Consider the following 17,452-nt stretch of genomic DNA (forward strand, 5'->3'; position numbering starts at 1 on the left):
GAGGACTTTGTAAACAGTTTTTAAATAAGTGCTGTATCAGTACATTTACTGTTTGTTTACATTTCTATATTATATTTATTGCAAATCTATTCGTTTACATTAAATACATTTGATTTGAAATTAAATAATTAGAGTTGTTCTGTACATAGTCTGAGACTACAACATGTCCTCTCTGTTTACACTGAGCTCTCTCTTTAGAACAGGTTGTGTGGTTGTATCAGGTCATTGTGGTCAATGTTGAAGATCTTCCTTCTTTATCACAATATTGTATTTATTTACAGATTCTTTGCTTCAATGTGATATAGTACATTAAAATTATGATTTTGCATGATCCAGTGAACTAAATACTAAAAAGTTAAACATTTCTATCCGATTATTTAAGTTTTATTTTTCATATGCATATGTAAATATTTCCTGTTCTTTCATGTGCTTATGTATTTTAATAGGAAATGTTTTGCAACAATAAAAGACTTTACAGTATTTCTCACTGTGTTGGAAAAAGACATTGTCATTTAATTGAACACTGGTTCTATAACACATGATTTGATGTCGTGATTATTTCCTAAAACAAGTTAAACTGAATCATGAAATGTGTTTTAAAATATTTCTGTAGTCAGAAAATGTTGCAATGTCACTCCATTTTATTATGTTGATTTAGTTTTTCTCCACTTTAAAATAAATATTTTTTCACAAGTAACAATTCTCAGGCACTTGTTGTGGAAAGTTGCTGTAAAATCTGCTAATCAACAAAACATCACCATCTGCTGGTAAAGAAATGAAATGTGAGGATAGAAAGTGAAACTTAAAGCTGGTTTCTACGTTGCTGAACGGAGCTGAGAGACGCCATTACAGGGAGGAGTATCTCTACTATAAACATTAAATCAGAAGGATTGTAATCTATAATTTAAAGGGACACAGATTTGGTGAGTCTTGCTGTTTAAAGATATTCACATATCAGAGCAAATGGCTGAGAAAATAGTTCTTCTTGAAGGTTTCCTGAACTGCCATGTTTGTTCAGAGACGTTCAGAGATCCTGTGTCTCTGAGCTGCAACCACAGCTTCTGTTCAAGCTGCCTGCAACTATTCTGGAAACAAGATAAAACTAAAAACTGTCCCATTTGTAAAACAAAGTCCTCAACGGATGAACCAGCAGTGAACTTAACACTGAAGGGACTGGCTGACTCGTTTGCTGAGAGACAGAATAATGGATCACCTGAGACGGAACAAGAAAAGCAGAAAGAAGAGGTCGTGTGTGATAAACATCCAGAAGTTCCTTATTGGTTCTGTGAGGACGAGCAGAAAGCTGTGTGTCCTGTCTGTGAGTTTTCTCTCCACCAGAGTCACAAGGTGGTTCCTATAGAACAAGCAGTCAGTGACCTGAAGGACCAGCTGAGATCTGACTTAGAGTCTCTGCAGTACAAGAGGCACAAACACAAACAAGTGGAGGAAACATACAATAAAATGATTGAACACTCCAAGAAGCAGCTGTTGTCCACAGAGAGGCAGATCAGAGCAGAGTTCAACAAGCTCCACCAGGTCCTGAAAGAGGAAGAGGAGTCCAGACTGGCAGCTCTGAGGGAGGAAGAGGAGCAGAAGGGGAAGACTATCAGCAGAGAGATGAAGATGATTCAGGAGCAGATCTCCTCTCTGTCAGACAGCATCTCTGCTGTTGAAGAAGACCTGCAGAAACACAACGTGTCATTCCTCAGCAGTTATAAACCCACTCAGACCAGAGCCAGAGTCCAGAGCTCACTGTCAGATCCACAGCTGGTCTCAGGAGCGCTGATAGATGTGGCCAAACACCTGGGCAACCTGTCCTTCAGAGTCTGGGAGAAGATGAAGGACAAGGTCCACTTCAGTCCTGTCATTCTGGACCCAAACACTGCAAACCGCTGGCTCTATCTGTCTGATGATCTGACCAGTGTGAGACATGAAGACACAGACCAGAAGATTCCTGACAATCCAGAGAGATTCACTAAGTATGTCATTGTTCTGGGCTCTGAGGGCTTCAGCTCAGGGAAACACAGCTGGGAGGTGGAGGTGGGAGACCATCCTCACTGGAATGTAGGTTTGGCTAAAGAGTCAGTTGACAGGAAGGGAAAGATAGTTGCTTCAAACAAATGTGGAATCTGGTGTTTAAGTCATCTCAAAGGAAAATACACTGATGGAGATGGTCAGACTGTCACAGTGAAGAAGAGTCTCCAGAGGATCAGAGTCCAGCTGGACTATGACATGGGGAACGTGTCCTTCTACGACCCTGAAGACATGACTCACATCTGCACTCACAGAGACACTTTCACTGAGAAACTCTTCCCATATTTCAGTATTGGAAAGTCTGGTGATGATAAAACTACTGACATCAAAATCTGTCAAACTGATATTTCTCTGTGATGTTCAGGGAGGGTGGTGAGGTCTCAGTGATTTATCAGGATTTTTATAATGGTGGTGTTTTTTTTTCTTTATTACAGACTATTGAGGTGAGAATCCTGTAATTTGAAAGTACACAAGAAAAAATGTAGAGATTAAGGTTAAAGAAAAATACGATTTGATCTCTTTCAGCAAATAACACGAAAGGACACATTCATTGGTTGTTGTATAATATAAATATATTTTCGAAGCACAGAATGAGAAACTAAAGCAGAACTAGGTGTGTGAGGCATTATTTTCAAAATGGTGTTTGTGGTGTAAATATCCTACAAGAACAGACGAGTAGATTTACTGTGATCGTTTTATTTTGAAAGATACTTTTTCCCCCAATTAGCAACAACTTGAAGTTTACATTAAAACGGCTATAATTTTAAATCACGTGACCACATGAAGCCTCATCTTACCTTGTTTATCTTTGACGTTAAACAATGACTTTATTGTGTTTTATAGTAAACTGGTTACTTTCATGAATAAATGGTTCGGTTCCTTCAGTTGTTTTATTTGCAAACGAGAGTTTAGCACTGATGATGCAGAATAATGTTGTATTGATTTCATATCCTTTTGAACAAATGTTGTAAGATTCAACATATCAAATACACATTTGATGCTGTTGATGTACGGGTTTAATTGTATTCTGTTTAGTTCCACAAGTTGGAGACAAAGTACACATTTCTGTTCCAGGCTGGTGAGAATTTTGATAATTTTAGTTTTCACTTTTTTATACACATATTATTGTTTCCTGCACAGTTTCAAAAAAAATCTTATATTTGTTCAGGGTTTGGTAGAACATGTCTCTATTTCTTATCCTTCAGAAGATTTCTATCTGTCCTCAGGGTATCTAGCAGACGATCACAAGTGACTGTGCCTCTTGATAAGATGCTTCATTTAGATATTGTTTATTTAATTATCTCAGAAATCAGACACACAAACAGAATGATTCATCACTTGCCTGTTTTTTGTGTAACTGTAGCATCTTAAATTAAATTCAGATGTTGTGAATACAGACTGCTACTAAATAAAACACTTTATTCTCATTTCCATGTTTCTTCTCTCATTCCTTCATTTTCTGTTGGTGTTCGTGAAAAACTGCTCTCACCTGTTTAGTGAAATGTAGAAGAACATACAAGAGGTGAGGGACACTGTGGACACCAACACTGGTGTGCTGCAGGTACATATTCCTGTCTGTTCCTGATGAAGACATGAATATCAGTCTTTTACAACAACACTGTGCAGGACTTTATTCCAGCTCCAGAAGAACATGTGGAATGATATCTGGAAATACACAATACAAATGATAATACATATGTGTAATGAGGAATATCAAAGCTGTAATGTTCTGGTCTTTTGACATCAACGTACTGTAGATATGGTAGAGTGGTGCAGTTGGTGAAGGAAGTATTCAGATCCTTTACAGGAGTAAAAGTACTAACACGAACTGTGAAAATACTCCAGTAAAAGTCCTGCATTCAAAACTGTACTCACGTATAAGTATTGTCACCACTTCTGGAGATACGTAGTTTTAACTGGACAGGAAGGCGACGAAGACTGTAATCTGAAAAGTAACTAAAGTTGTCAGATAAATGTGGTGGAGTAAAAGGTACAATATTGGTCTCTGAGATGTCGTGGAGCACAAACATAAAGTTACATGAAATTGGAATATTCAAGCAAATGACAAGTACTTTGCATATGTACTCATGTAGAGTACTTGAGTAAATGCACTTTGTTACATTCCACCAATGAAGTGGTGAATAAATGTAGCATCAGCTGGCTTCTGCTGCTCTCTATTGGCTAAACATGGTGCAGGATAAATATGTGAAAATGGTGCAACAATCACAATGTGTTGCAAAAGGCAACCTTGAACAAATTATACTGTAAATATGACTAATAAATGCTAAATGTTTAGAACACACATTGGTGCAGTATTTAAGAGTATAGTAGCAAAGTACCACAGTGTTCTTCAACCTTTTCTGAGCCGTGGTACGTTTTTTACATTAAAAAGATCCCGTGGCACACCAACAACCAAAAAAGTTACAAAATGACACATTGTAGCATAATACTGCATATTGACGGGTGTTTTGTTTAGAGATGACGTTTAAGCTCGCTTAGGACCATGGATCTGTTGGACAGCTTTTCCCCAAACACCAAGCTTAACGGAGTCGGTGCAGTCGGATCCCCGGTGAAGGTAAATCCAAACGACAGATAACTTTCGCTGTATTGCATCGAGCTCAACGTTTTTTCTGTCTTTTGAACACCACTCATACGAGGCTTTTCATCAAGGTTAGAATTTCAGTTCAGAGTCTGAATTTTTTCTTTTCAAATATTGAAAACCACTGACCTACTGAATCCACTTCTCAGGGACAACATGCTCACATGTGCTCAATGTCATCAACATTATAGAATGTGCAGCATGTGTACAGGATGTGATGGCACGGACACATTTTACTTCCTGTAAACGTCACAAGATGGAGACAAAGTCCATGTTGTTCTTTGCTGCACAGGTTGATCAATAGCAGCACCTCTTAGCACTTTCTGATGGATTCTTCTTTTCACACAGATCCTTCACAGAAACCTCGTTGTGTTTGTCTGACGTCCTATTTGTCCAGAGTAGCTCACACATCCATCACTGCTGTGGCTCTTGATGTTGTTGCTGCTTCATCAGCCACCAAGTTAGTCAAATCATCTCAGAGACGTTATTCAGATTAGATTATATCTCAGACATGAGTCTTTTCAGTTCTTTAGAGGCCCACGTTTATTTTGTGCTGCTGTACCGTCATCGTCAAAACTCACTTGTACAAGATACAGATTAACACTGAACCTACATGTGGTGGAATGCTCCCCAGAGAATGAAGAATAGGGTGGAGGGTTGTGAAAGCAGCCCTCAGGCTGGCTCCTCCCACAACCAATTCCTAATCAGTGCCAGCATTTAAAACACACCTGTTGGCATCAACTTATCCTTCATGGCCTTGTCCTTTTTTCGGGATTTTGACATTGTTGAACAGAGCTCAGACGCCATTACAGGGTGTGAGATCTCTGCTGGAAAACACACGTTTGGAGTTTTGAAACAGTGAAGAGATGAAACAGTAACTTGGTGAGTCTTGTTATTGAAAGATAACTAAGCTACCAAGACAAATGGCTGAAAGAGTTCTTCTTGAAAGTTACCTGTGCTGGTAACTCGAGTGCTGCTCCTCAAAGTGACATGCAGGCTCAGTGAAGCACCAGTCACTCTTGGTGCTGATGGTCAACGAGCGCTCCTCGTGTTCTCTCAGCTACGTGAGGCAGATGTTCTGCACTGACAACACGGAGCCCCATAGAAAAGCATGAGGTCATCTTCATCATCATCATCATCAACACTGTCAACATCCTCATAGCGCCACAGTCACTAACATCATCATGCTGATCATCTTCTTCGTATCATCTTGAGACTAAATGATTTATATGCAGTTATAAAGCTGAGAGAACAGACAGAGAAAGGTCGAGAACACCAGTTGTTCCTCCTTCTGTGAGAGGATTTAATGCTTTTCTCTGTTTTATATCAATGTTCACTGAATATTTGGGGGTTGTGGACTGTTGAGACAAAACAAGACATTTGAAGACGTCACCTTTCACTCTGAGGAACTGAATATCTTTGTTTTCTGATATTTTAGAAGAAGAAAATAATCAATAATGAAAGTAATTGTTAACTTACAGCCAAACTTCTTGTTTCAAATGGAGGACTTTTAAACAGTTTTTAAATAAGTGCTGTATCAGTACATTTACTGTTTGTTTACATTTCTGTATTATATTTATTGCAAATCTATTTGTTTACATTAAATACATTTTATTTGAAATTAAATAATTAGAGTTGTTCAGTACATAGTCTGAAACTACAACATGTCCTCTCTGTTTACACTGAGCTCTCTCTTTAGAACAGGTTGTGTGGTTGTATCAGGTCATTGTGGTCAATGTTGAAGATCTTCCTTCTTTATCACAATATTGTATTTATTTACAGATTATTTGCATCAATGTGATATAGTACATTAAAACTATGATTTTGCATGATCCAGTGAACTAAATACTAAAAAGTTAAATATTTCTATCCGATTATTTAAGTTTTATTTTTCACATGCATATGTAAATATTTCATGTTCTTTCATGTGCTTGTGTATTTTAAGAGGAAATGTTTTGCAACAATAAAAGACTTTACAGTATTTCTCACTGTGTTGGAAAAAGACATTGTCATTTAATTGAACACTGGTTGTAAAACACATGATTTGATGTCGTGATTATTTCCTAAAACAAGTTAAACTGAATCATGAAATGTGTTTTAAAATATTTCTGTAGTCAGAAAATGTTGCAGTGTCACTCCATTTTATTATGTTGATTTTGTTTTTCTCCACTTTAAAATAATTTTTTTTTTAAAGTAACAATTCTCAGGCACTTGTTGTGGAAAGTTGCTGTAAAATCTGATAATCAACAAAACATCACCATCTGCTGGTAATGAAATGAAATGTGAGGATAGAAAGTGAAACTTAAAGCTGGTTTCTACGTTGCTGAACGGAGCTGAGAGACGCCATTACAGGGAGGAGTATCTCTACTATAAACATTAAATCAGAAGGATTGTAATCTGTAATTTAAAGGGACACAGATTTGGTGAGTCTTGCTGTTTAAAGATATTCACATATCAGAGCAAATGGCTGAGAAAACCGCTCTTCTTGAAGGTTACCTGAACTGCCATGTTTGTTCAGAGACGTTCAGAGATCCTGTGTCTCTGAGCTGCAACCACAGCTTCTGTTCAAGCTGCCTGCAACTATTCTGGAAACAAGCTGAAAACAAAAACTGTCCCATTTGTAAAAGAAAATCCTCAAAGGACCTTTTACCTGTAAACTTTCCACTGAAGGAACTGTCTGACTCGTTTGCTGAGAGACAGAAAACTGGATCATCTGAGACAGAAAAAGGAGAGAAGAAGGTGGAGGTGGTGTGTAAACATGGAGAAGAGACTCAACTGTTCTGTGAGGACGAGCAGAAAGCTGTGTGTTCTGTCTGTGAGTTTTCTCTCCACCAGAGTCACAAGGTGGTTCCTATAGAACAAGCAGTCAGTGACCTGAAGGACCAGCTGAGATCTGACTTAGTGTCTCTGCAGGACAAGAGGGACAAACACAAACAAGTGGAGAAAACATACAATGAAATGATTGAACACTCCAAGAAGCAGCTGTTGTCCACAGAGAGGCAGATCAGAGCAGAGTTCAACAAGCTCCACCAGGTCCTGAAAGAGGAAGAGGAGTCCAGACTGGCAGCTCTGAGGGAGGAAGAGGAGCAGAAGGGGAAGACTATCAGCAGAGAGATGAAGATGATTCAGGAGCAGATCTCCTCTCTGTCAGACAGCATCTCTGCTGTTGAAGAAGACCTGCAGAAACACAATGTGTCATTCCTCAGCAGTTATAAAGCCACTCAGACCAGAGCCAGAGTCCAGAGCTCACTGTCAGATCCACAGCTGGTCTCAGGAGCGCTGATAGATGTGGCCAAACACCTGGGCAACCTCTCCTTCAGAGTCTGGGAGAAGATGAAGGACAAGGTCCAATTCAGTCCTGTCATTCTGGACCCAAACACTGCACACCCCATTCTCTATCTGTCTAATGATCTGACCAGTGGGAGATATGGAGACACATACCAGAAGCTTCCTGACAATCCAGAGAGATTCACTAAGCATGCCATTGTTCTGGGCTCTGAGGGCTTCAGCTCAGGGAAACACAGCTGGGAGGTGGAGGTGGGAGACCATCCTGAGTGGAATGTAGGTTTGATTAAAGAGTCAGTTGACAGGAAGGGAGTGTTAAATGTTTCACCAGATTATGGAGTCTGGTGTTTAACTCATCATAGTGGAAAATACACTGATGTTGTTGGTCAGACTGTCAGAGTGAAGAAGAGTCTCCAGAGGATCAGAGTCCAGCTGGACTATGACATGGGGGACGTGTCCTTCTACGACCCTGAAGACATGACTCGCATCTACACTCACAGAGACACTTTCACTGAGAAACTCTTCCCATGGTTCTGTATTGAAGAAGCTGGTGATGCTAAAACTGCTGATATCAAAATCTGTCAAACTGATATTTCTCTGTGATGTTCAGGGAGGGTGGTGAGGTCTCAGTGATTTATTATTTTTATAATGGTGGTGGTTTTGTTAATAACAGACAATTCCAGTTAGTTCTTTAATTTGATAATACATGAAGAACATGTCGAGTTAAAGAAACATAAGATTTGAGTAAATAACATGTTTGTGATGTAAATATGCTGAAAGAACTGAGACCAGTAGATTTCATGTGATCATTTTATTTTCGATTTGTTTTTATTCCTAAGAATGAGCAACAAGTTTAAATTTCCTTCTTTTACATTTATTTTTCAAATAGTCTTTAACTTTATTATGTTCCCTTTTTTATTTTTTACATTTTACTTTTAGTCATGAAATCTTTGTTTCAGTAAATAATTTTCTCAAAATGCAATCATATAAAATCATTCAGATGAATAAATAATTCCTTTAAAAAAAATTACATTTGTATTGTTCAGAATGGACCAAACAGTGAATGTTGATGTAATAATTAACCTGTTATTCACTATATGTGACTGTTCACATATTTTATATTATATCAATTTTATCCATATGATTAAACTCAGTCTCTTTCCTCCATTTTTGTTTCTTTAAATGTAGAAACTTCTGCAGAAATTGCTTCATAATGTTTATACTTCTTCATTGTTTGAGTCCAAATTAGAAAAGCTCAACATTTTTATAAAATGTGACATTGACTTTAAGACTGTGTGTATTAGTGCTGCTGCTAAAATCTGTTTCTATTATCAATTAATCTGTTGATGTTTTTAATCATTAAATATCAGAAAATTGTGAAAAATGCCAAATAAAAACAGCAAATACTCAAATTTGAGCAGATGTGTAGATTGTTTCCTTGATGAATTATTTTAATGATTGTTGGTATTGGCAACAATATGAGTTATTAAATTGCATGTTTTCTACCTTGTCAGCAAATATTGTGGTCAAAAACATGAATGAGTGACTTCTATCAATACAAAGCTGTGCTGCAGTTTGATGTGTTTGCAAACACAGAAACTGATTCACTTTTCTATTTCAATGATCATTTTATTGATAACACCGTAACACATTTTCTTGAAGTCATAGAAACACGTGTAGCACGTAAGAGAACAGAGCAATAATCTGAAGAATCAGAGAACTGGACGATTAATATTATCATACAGAAGAAACCCAAAGAGACAAAAAGAGACAAAGGGAAACTAGAAAGAGCCAACTGCAGAGAAATGATTGAATAAGGTCTGAAACAGAGGGAACGGGAGAAAGAGAGGACGACCAAGAGAAGACAACTCAGTGTTGTCAGTGCAGCGTAGTCGCTGTCTGGAGGAAGAAGATGGCGGAGGTTCAGAGTGAACACGGTGGCTCCAGTTGATCTCAGTAATGCTTCATCTGACTAAACAGCTGAAGGCAGCAGAGCTCTCAGTGACCTCCAGACACCAGAGAAGGACTGTTATTGTAGTTTATATGTAGGGCTGCACAATGAATCATCTTCTACCATCATGTCAGCTTTGATCATTCATACACAATCAGGATGTATCAGAGGTTTATCAACTGCTGTTGTCTCTGACTGCATTGTCTGTCAGATTTGACACTAAAGTCAACTTGTTGTGCAGCTGCATCAGAAGCATCAATGTGCCGTCCGTCTGTGTGTGTTTGTGCTTTACTCTGTGTGACTGCGCCCCCTGCTGGAGCTCCTTCTCTCTTTGAGCTGCCTCGAATCGCTCAGTTGGACTCGAGTGCTGCTCCTCAAAGTGACATGCAGGCTCAGTGAAGCACCAGTCACTCTTGGTGCTGATGGTCAACGAGCGCTCCTCGTGTTCTCTCAGCTATGTGAGATGTTCTGCACTGACAACACGGAGCCCCATAGAAGAGCATGAGAGGTCATCTTCATCATCATCAACACTGTCACTAACATCATCATCCTGATCATCTTCTTTGTATCATCTTGAGACTAAATGATTTATATGCAGTTATAAAGCTGAGAGAACAGACAGAGAAAGGTCGAGAACACCAGTTGTTCCTCCTTCTGTGAGAGGATTTAATGCTTTTCTCTGTTTTATATCAATGTTCACTGAATATTTGGGGGTTGTGGACTGTTGAGACAAAACAAGACATTTGAAGACGTCACCTTTCACTCTGAGGAACTGAATATCTTTGTTTTCTGATATTTTAGAAGAAGGAAATAATCAATAATGAAAGCAATTGTTAACTTACAGCCAAACTTCTTGTTTCAAATAGAGGACTTTGTAAACAGTTTTTAAATAAGTGCTGTATCAGTACATTTACTGTTTGTTTACATTTCTATATTATATTTATTGCAAATCTATTCGTTTACATTAAATACATTTGATTTGAAATTAAATAATTAGAGTTGTTCTGTACATAGTCTGAGACTACAACATGTCCTCTCTGTTTACACTGAGCTCTCTCTTTAGAACAGGTTGTGTGGTTGTATCAGGTCATTGTGGTCAATGTTGAAGATCTTCCTTCTTTATCACAATATTGTATTTATTTACAGATTCTTTGCTTCAATGTGATATAGTACATTAAAATTATGATTTTGCATGATCCAGTGAACTAAATACTAAAAAGTTAAACATTTCTATCCGATTATTTAAGTTTTATTTTTCATATGCATATGTAAATATTTCCTGTTCTTTCATGTGCTTATGTATTTTAATAGGAAATGTTTTGCAACAATAAAAGACTTTACAGTATTTCTCACTGTGTTGGAAAAAGACATTGTCATTTAATTGAACACTGGTTGTAAAACACATGATTTGATGTCGTGATTATTTCCTAAAACAAGTTAAACTGAATCATGAAATGTGTTTTAAAATATTTCTGTAGTCAGAAAATGTTGCAATGTCACTCCATTTTATTATGTTGATTTAGTTTTTCTCCACTTTAAAATAAATATTTTTTCACAAGTAACAATTCTCAGGCACTTGTTGTGGAAAGTTGCTGTAAAATCTGCTAATCAACAAAACATCACCATCTGCTGGTAAAGAAATGAAATGTGAGGATAGAAAGTGAAACTTAAAGCTGGTTTCTACGTTGCTGAACGGAGCTGAGAGACGCCATTACAGGGAGGAGTATCTCTACTATAAACATTAAATCAGAAGGATTGTAATCTATAATTTAAAGGGACACAGATTTGGTGAGTCTTGCTGTTTAAAGATATTCACATATCAGAGCAAATGGCTGAGAAAATAGTTCTTCTTGAAGGTTTCCTGAACTGCCATGTTTGTTCAGAGACGTTCAGAGATCCTGTGTCTCTGAGCTGCAACCACAGCTTCTGTTCAAGCTGCCTGCAACTATTCTGGAAACAAGATAAAACTAAAAACTGTCCCATTTGTAAAACAAAGTCCTCAACGGATGAACCAGCAGTGAACTTAACACTGAAGGGACTGGCTGACTCGTTTGCTGAGAGACAGAATAATGGATCACCTGAGACGGAACAAGAAAAGCAGAAAGAAGAGGTCGTGTGTGATAAACATCCAGAAGTTCCTTATTGGTTCTGTGAGGACGAGCAGAAAGCTGTGTGTCCTGTCTGTGAGTTTTCTCTCCACCAGAGTCACAAGGTGGTTCCTATAGAACAAGCAGTCAGTGACCTGAAGGACCAGCTGAGATCTGACTTAGAGTCTCTGCAGTACAAGAGACACAAACACAAACAAGTGGAGGAAACATACAATAAAATGATTGAACACTCCAAGAAGCAGCTGTTGTCCACAGAGAGGCAGATCAGAGCAGAGTTCAACAAGCTCCACCAGGTCCTGAAAGAGGAAGAGGAGTCCAGACTGGCAGCTCTGAGGGAGGAAGAGGAGCAGAAGGGGAAGACTATCAGCAGAGAGATGAAGATGATTCAGGAGCAGATCTCCTCTCTGTCAGACAGCATCTCTGCTGTTGAAGAAGACCTGCAGAAACACAACGTGTCATTCCTCAGCAGTTATAAACCCACTCAGACCAGAGCCAGAGTCCAGAGCTCACTGTCAGATCCACAGCTGGTCTCAGGAGCGCTGATAGATGTGGCCAAACACCTGGGCAACCTGTCCTTCAGAGTCTGGGAGAAGATGAAGGACAAGGTCCACTTCAGTCCTGTCATTCTGGACCCAAACACTGCAAACCGCTGGCTCTATCTGTCTGATGATCTGACCAGTGTGAGACATGGAGACACAAACCAGAAGCTTCCTCACAATCCAGAGAGATTCACTAAGTATGTCATTGTTCTGGGCTCTGAGGGCTTCAGCTCAGGGAAACACAGCTGGGAGGTGGAGGTGGGAGACCATCCTCACTGGGTTGTAGGTTTGATTAAAGAGTCAGTTGACAGGAAGGGAGAGTTAAATGTTTCACCAAAATATGGAGTCTGGTGTTTAACTCATCGTAGTGGAAAATACATTGATGTTGTTGGTCAGACTGTCAGAGTGAAGAAGAGTCTCCAGAGGATCAGAGTCCAGCTGGACTATGACATGGGGGACGTGTCCTTCTACGACCCTGAAGACATGACTCGCATCTACACTCACAGAGACACTTTCACTGAGAAACTCTTCCCATGGTTCTGTATTGTAAACTCTGGTGATGCTAAAACTGCTGATATCAAAATCTGTCAAACTGATATTTCTCTGTGATGTTCAGGGAGGGTGGTGAGGTCTCAGTGATTTATTATTTTTATAATGGTGGTGGTTTTGTTAATAACAGACAATTCCAGTTAGTTCTTTAATTTGATAATAAATGAAGAAAATGTCGAGTTAAAGAAACATAAGATTTGAGTAAATAACATGTTTGTGATGTAAATATGCTGAAAGAACTGAGACCAGTAGATTTCATGTGATCATTTTATTTTCGATTTGTTTTTATTCCTAAGAATGAGCAACAAGTTTAAATTTCCTTCTTTTACATTTATTTTTCAAATAGTCTTTAACTTTATTATGTTCCCTTTTTTATTTTTTACATTTTACTTTTAGTCATGAAATCTTTGTTTCAGTAAATAATTTTCCCAAAATGCAATCATATAAAATCATTCAGATGAATAAATAATTCCTTTAAAAAAAAATTACATTTGTATTGTTCAGAATGGACCAAACAGTGAATGTTGATGTAATAATTAACCTGTTATTCACTATATGTGACTGTTTACATATTTTATATCATATCAATTTTATCCATATGATTAAACTCAGTCTCTTTCCTCCATTTTTGTTTCTTTAAATGAACAAATGAACAAATTTCTGCAGAAAATTCTGCAGAAATTGCTTCATAATGTTTATACTTCTTCATTGTTTGAGTCCAAATTAGAAAAGCTCAACATTTTTATAAAATGTGACATTGACTTTAAGATTGTGTGTATTAGTGCTGCTGCTAAAATCTGTTTCTATTATCAATTAATCTGTTGATGTTTTTAGTCATTAAATATCAGAAAATGAATTTGATGAATTATTTTAATGATTGTTGCTATTGGCAACAATATGAGTTATTAAATTGCATGTTTTCTACCTTGTCAGCAAATATTGTGGTCAAAAACATGAATGAGTGACTTCTATCAATACAAAGATGTGCTGCAGTTTGATGTGTTTGCAAACACAGAAACTGATTCACTTTTCTATTTCAATGATCATTTTATTGATAACACCGTAGCACATTTTCTTGAAGTCATAGAAACACGTGTAGCACGTAAGAGAACAGAGCAATAATCTGAAGAATCAGAGAACTGGAGGATTAATATTATCATACAGAAGAAACCCAAAGAGACAAAAAGAGACAAAGGGAAACTAGAAAGAGCCAACTGCAGAGAAATGATTGAATAAGGTCTGAAACAGAGGGAACGGGAGAAAGAGAGGACGACCAAGAGAAGACAACTCAGTGTTGTCAGTGCAGCGTAGTCGCTGTCTGGAGGAAGAAGATGGCGGAGGTTCAGAGTGAACACGGTGGCTCCAGTTGATCTCAGTAATGCTTCATCTGACTAAACAGCTGAAGGCAGCAGAGCTCTCAGTGACCTCCAGACACCAGAGAAGGACTGTTATTGTAGTTTATATGTAGGGCTGCACAATGAATCATCTTCGACCATCATGTCAGCTTTGATCATTCATACACAATCAGGATGTATCAGAGGTGTTGGCACATCTTGTTTAGTGACGAATGTAAAACGTGTCTGGAAACAGTTTGTGATAAAAGATGAATGAAGGAGAATGATTTTGTTCCCCAAAAATCACTGAGGACAACAATCGTGTATCAACGTCATGAAGTCAAACTGTAATCAGGACGGTGGTTCTGCTCATAATTGTGCAGCCCTCATCAATAATTACACCGGAAGCTTTCTCTTCCTCTACACTGATGAACTGCTGTTGTCTCTGACTGCATTGTCACGATGGTGACACTGATGGTCAACGAGCGCTCCTCGTGTTCTCTCAGCTACGTGAGGCAGATGTTCTGCACTGACAACACGGAGCCCCATAGAAGAGCATGAGAGCTCATCTTCATCATCAACACTGTCAACATCCTCATAGCGCCACAGTCACTAACATCATCATGCTGATCATCTTCTTTGTATCATCTTGAGACTAAAATGATTTATATGCACTTAAAAAGCTGAGAGAACAGACAGAAAGGTCGAGTATAACAGCATTCAGTAGAAAATGAGAAACCAAATAAAAAGAAAAACACCAAAAACCAAGTGTCCAGTTGACTGTCATGCAAAGTAAATGCCAGCTACGCTGTTGCAGGTGTGTAATACTGTGTCCTCATTTAAAACATGTGAATCCTATTATATTTCAATACTGTCAAGGCTTGAAACACAGCAAGAAGAACAGAAGAACAACACCTTTGGACATGCTGCTATCTCTTCTTTTTTTTGGAGGGGGGGGGGGGGGGGCATGTTTGACCAGCACGATCCCACTTGAACACCTTCAGGTAGCCTTTGACCTTTTAGTGTTAGAAGACGGTCAACTAGGCGTTACCACTGTTACTGGATGAGACACGAGTACAATACAATGTCTCAGTGGTTCATTTGTAAAAAAGCTTCATCACCTTAAAAAAAAAAAAAAAAAAAAAAAAGCTTTTGGAGCATCAGTTCACTCAAAATACAATCCTGAATTATATGAGATTAAACGTGATAGATGTCCCACTCTGGCAAAGTGGTAATGACCTTAGTGGAAGAGAGCGATCTACACCATGAAAACAAAAACTACCCCAATCTAAAGTTGCAGAAGAAAAATCGCAAAAAATAAAAATAAAACATTAATTCCCACCATGTTGGTTGTTTCAGAGAAACACATGCAGGATGCAAATTGGGTGTACTATTCCTTTAAAAAAACGTACATGAGTACACTCCCTTTCAGCAACAGACAGTACTTGCACAAGTGCACGAGTTGTGTAATAGGAAAACAAAAACAAAGAGAAAAGCACAATAAAATGATCCACTAAAATAAATAAATAAATATTCAAAATAAATAGAAACCTGAGGACTATTCATCAAACCGACTGCCCGGTCTCTTTAATATCTTGGTCTGACCAATAGGGGCGAGACAAATGTGAAGGCAGCCAATGGTGGACGAGCAGAGTACAGAGGAGCTGATCGCAAGTCAAACCCCCTAAAAAAACAACTCTGTGCTGCAAAGTCCATCGGATTAATCTTGCCACCCCTGGCACAAGCACTTAATATCATAAAAAGCTGATAATACATGAAAAACATAATACGAGAAAAGAAAAAACAGATAAAATCATAATATTTTTTTTAAAAAGCCCTGGACTGAAGGCAGGGGACTGATGTGTCCTCCGAAATAAAGCCTTCTCCTTACATCTTTTACACACCTCCAATATTTCCCCTCCAGACTGAGAGCATTGGATGTACTCTACATGCCTGCAGACAGACAGACACACGACCACACACACAACGTTTGAACTAGTGTGTGTCGGGCTTACATCACCACAGTCTCACACACACATAAAGACGTACTCTCTACATTCACACATGACACCATCAGACACACCCCTTCCAAAAAAACAACAACAAAAAGAAGAAAAAGAAAAGAAAACCCCAAAACAAACTAAAACAAGTTGACCATGAGTTCGGGCGCAGTATTATAGCTCACATACAAGAAGCAAATTACAAAAACTGCCAATATCATATCCACTTAATAGCCACAATAAAAAAACAGCCACTGTTAATTAATGTGGGAAAAAGACATGCTTCCTTAAAAAGATAGAGAGAAAAACTAAAAAGATTTAATTCAACTCTAGAAACCACTGGCATCAAGAACTTTGAATTATACAAATTACATATACGATTGCAAATGTGTAATAATAATAATAATGATAATAATAATAATAGAGTAATGATAATAGATTTTACTTAAAACTTTACATACTGTATTTCCAGTGCAGTGTTTATGTCACACAAGTGTAGATTCACAGGAGGACAAGAGGGTTGGTGTCACAACAAATTGTGGGGAAGGGAGGAAGAGAGCACAGGAAGAAGGAATCACACCGAGTGCCGAAAACAACCCAAACCCCCTCGCCAATCACCCGGTGTGCCGGAGGGAAGAAGAGGAAGGACGTCGAGCCATTTGTTTGAGAGTTGTCAGAAGGTGTTGTGGGGCAGGTGACAGACAGTGGTAAAAGAAGAGATGCATGCTGGGGGTTGAGCCGAGCGTCCAGTGTGGGAGGATCTGTTGTTGAAGGGCCTGTCCCCAAACCAACCCTGGAGTTGTTCTTTCATCCTTTCATTCCTTCTTCCTCCTCCTCTTCCTCCTCTCTCTCTCCAGCAGAGCACTCCTGACAGACATAGTTATAGCACTCAACCCTGAGAAGAAAAACAAAACAGTGTCAAATCAATTAAATATAGAACCCTATTTCTGTGAGTGCACATTATGACGTACTTTTGTGGGCAGAGCGACGGTGGAGGCAGAATAATACTCTGAACACGTTCGTGAACGCTGGCTAGCAAGTTTTGTTGGTTTG

General features: G+C 38.4%; 4 protein-coding genes across 53 annotated transcripts in view; 3 read left to right on the forward strand and 1 right to left on the reverse strand.

Annotated features, from left to right (window-relative positions):
- The first annotated feature begins 797 nt into the window (after positions 1-797).
- Positions 798-3,461, forward strand: LOC142964334 (nuclear factor 7, brain-like). The gene has a single exon (XM_076104612.1). It carries the CDS (start codon positions 964-966, stop codon positions 2,389-2,391), a length of 1,428 nt encoding a protein of 475 aa, XP_075960727.1. The 5' UTR covers positions 798-963; the 3' UTR covers positions 2,392-3,461.
- A 3,489-nt stretch (positions 3,462-6,950) lies between these two features.
- On the forward strand, positions 6,951-9,335 carry LOC142964655 (nuclear factor 7, brain-like). Its single transcript, XM_076105117.1, has one exon. The coding sequence runs from the start codon at positions 7,097-7,099 to the stop codon at positions 8,519-8,521; it is 1,425 nt and encodes a 474-aa protein (XP_075961232.1). The 5' UTR covers positions 6,951-7,096; the 3' UTR covers positions 8,522-9,335.
- A 2,194-nt stretch (positions 9,336-11,529) lies between these two features.
- LOC142964654 (nuclear factor 7, brain-like) lies at positions 11,530-16,618 on the forward strand. The gene has a single exon (XM_076105116.1). It carries the CDS (start codon positions 11,698-11,700, stop codon positions 13,123-13,125), a length of 1,428 nt encoding a protein of 475 aa, XP_075961231.1. The 5' UTR covers positions 11,530-11,697; the 3' UTR covers positions 13,126-16,618.
- Positions 14,093-17,452, reverse strand: part of LOC142964650 (calcium/calmodulin-dependent protein kinase type II subunit beta) — a 63,235-nt gene continuing 59,875 nt past the window's right edge. For all 50 annotated transcript variants that reach the window (XM_076105112.1, XM_076105115.1, XM_076105096.1 and 47 more), the window contains one exon: positions 14,093-17,294. The gene's annotated coding sequence lies outside the window, so the exon portion shown is untranslated. The remainder of the gene's footprint in view (positions 17,295-17,452) is intronic.

This window comes from Anarhichas minor, unplaced genomic scaffold (genome assembly GCF_050575085.1).
Source record: "Anarhichas minor isolate MPS153535 unplaced genomic scaffold, ASM5057508v1 ptg000030l, whole genome shotgun sequence".
Lineage (NCBI taxonomy): Eukaryota > Metazoa > Chordata > Actinopteri > Perciformes > Anarhichadidae > Anarhichas > Anarhichas minor.

Excerpts from the sequence above, each read along its gene's own strand:
- LOC142964334 (XM_076104612.1), top strand. The coding sequence starts at position 964 with ATGGCTGAGAAAATAGTTCTTCTTGAAGGTTTCCTGAACTGCCATGTT.
- LOC142964655 (XM_076105117.1), top strand. The coding sequence starts at position 7,097 with ATGGCTGAGAAAACCGCTCTTCTTGAAGGTTACCTGAACTGCCATGTT.
- LOC142964654 (XM_076105116.1), top strand. The coding sequence starts at position 11,698 with ATGGCTGAGAAAATAGTTCTTCTTGAAGGTTTCCTGAACTGCCATGTT.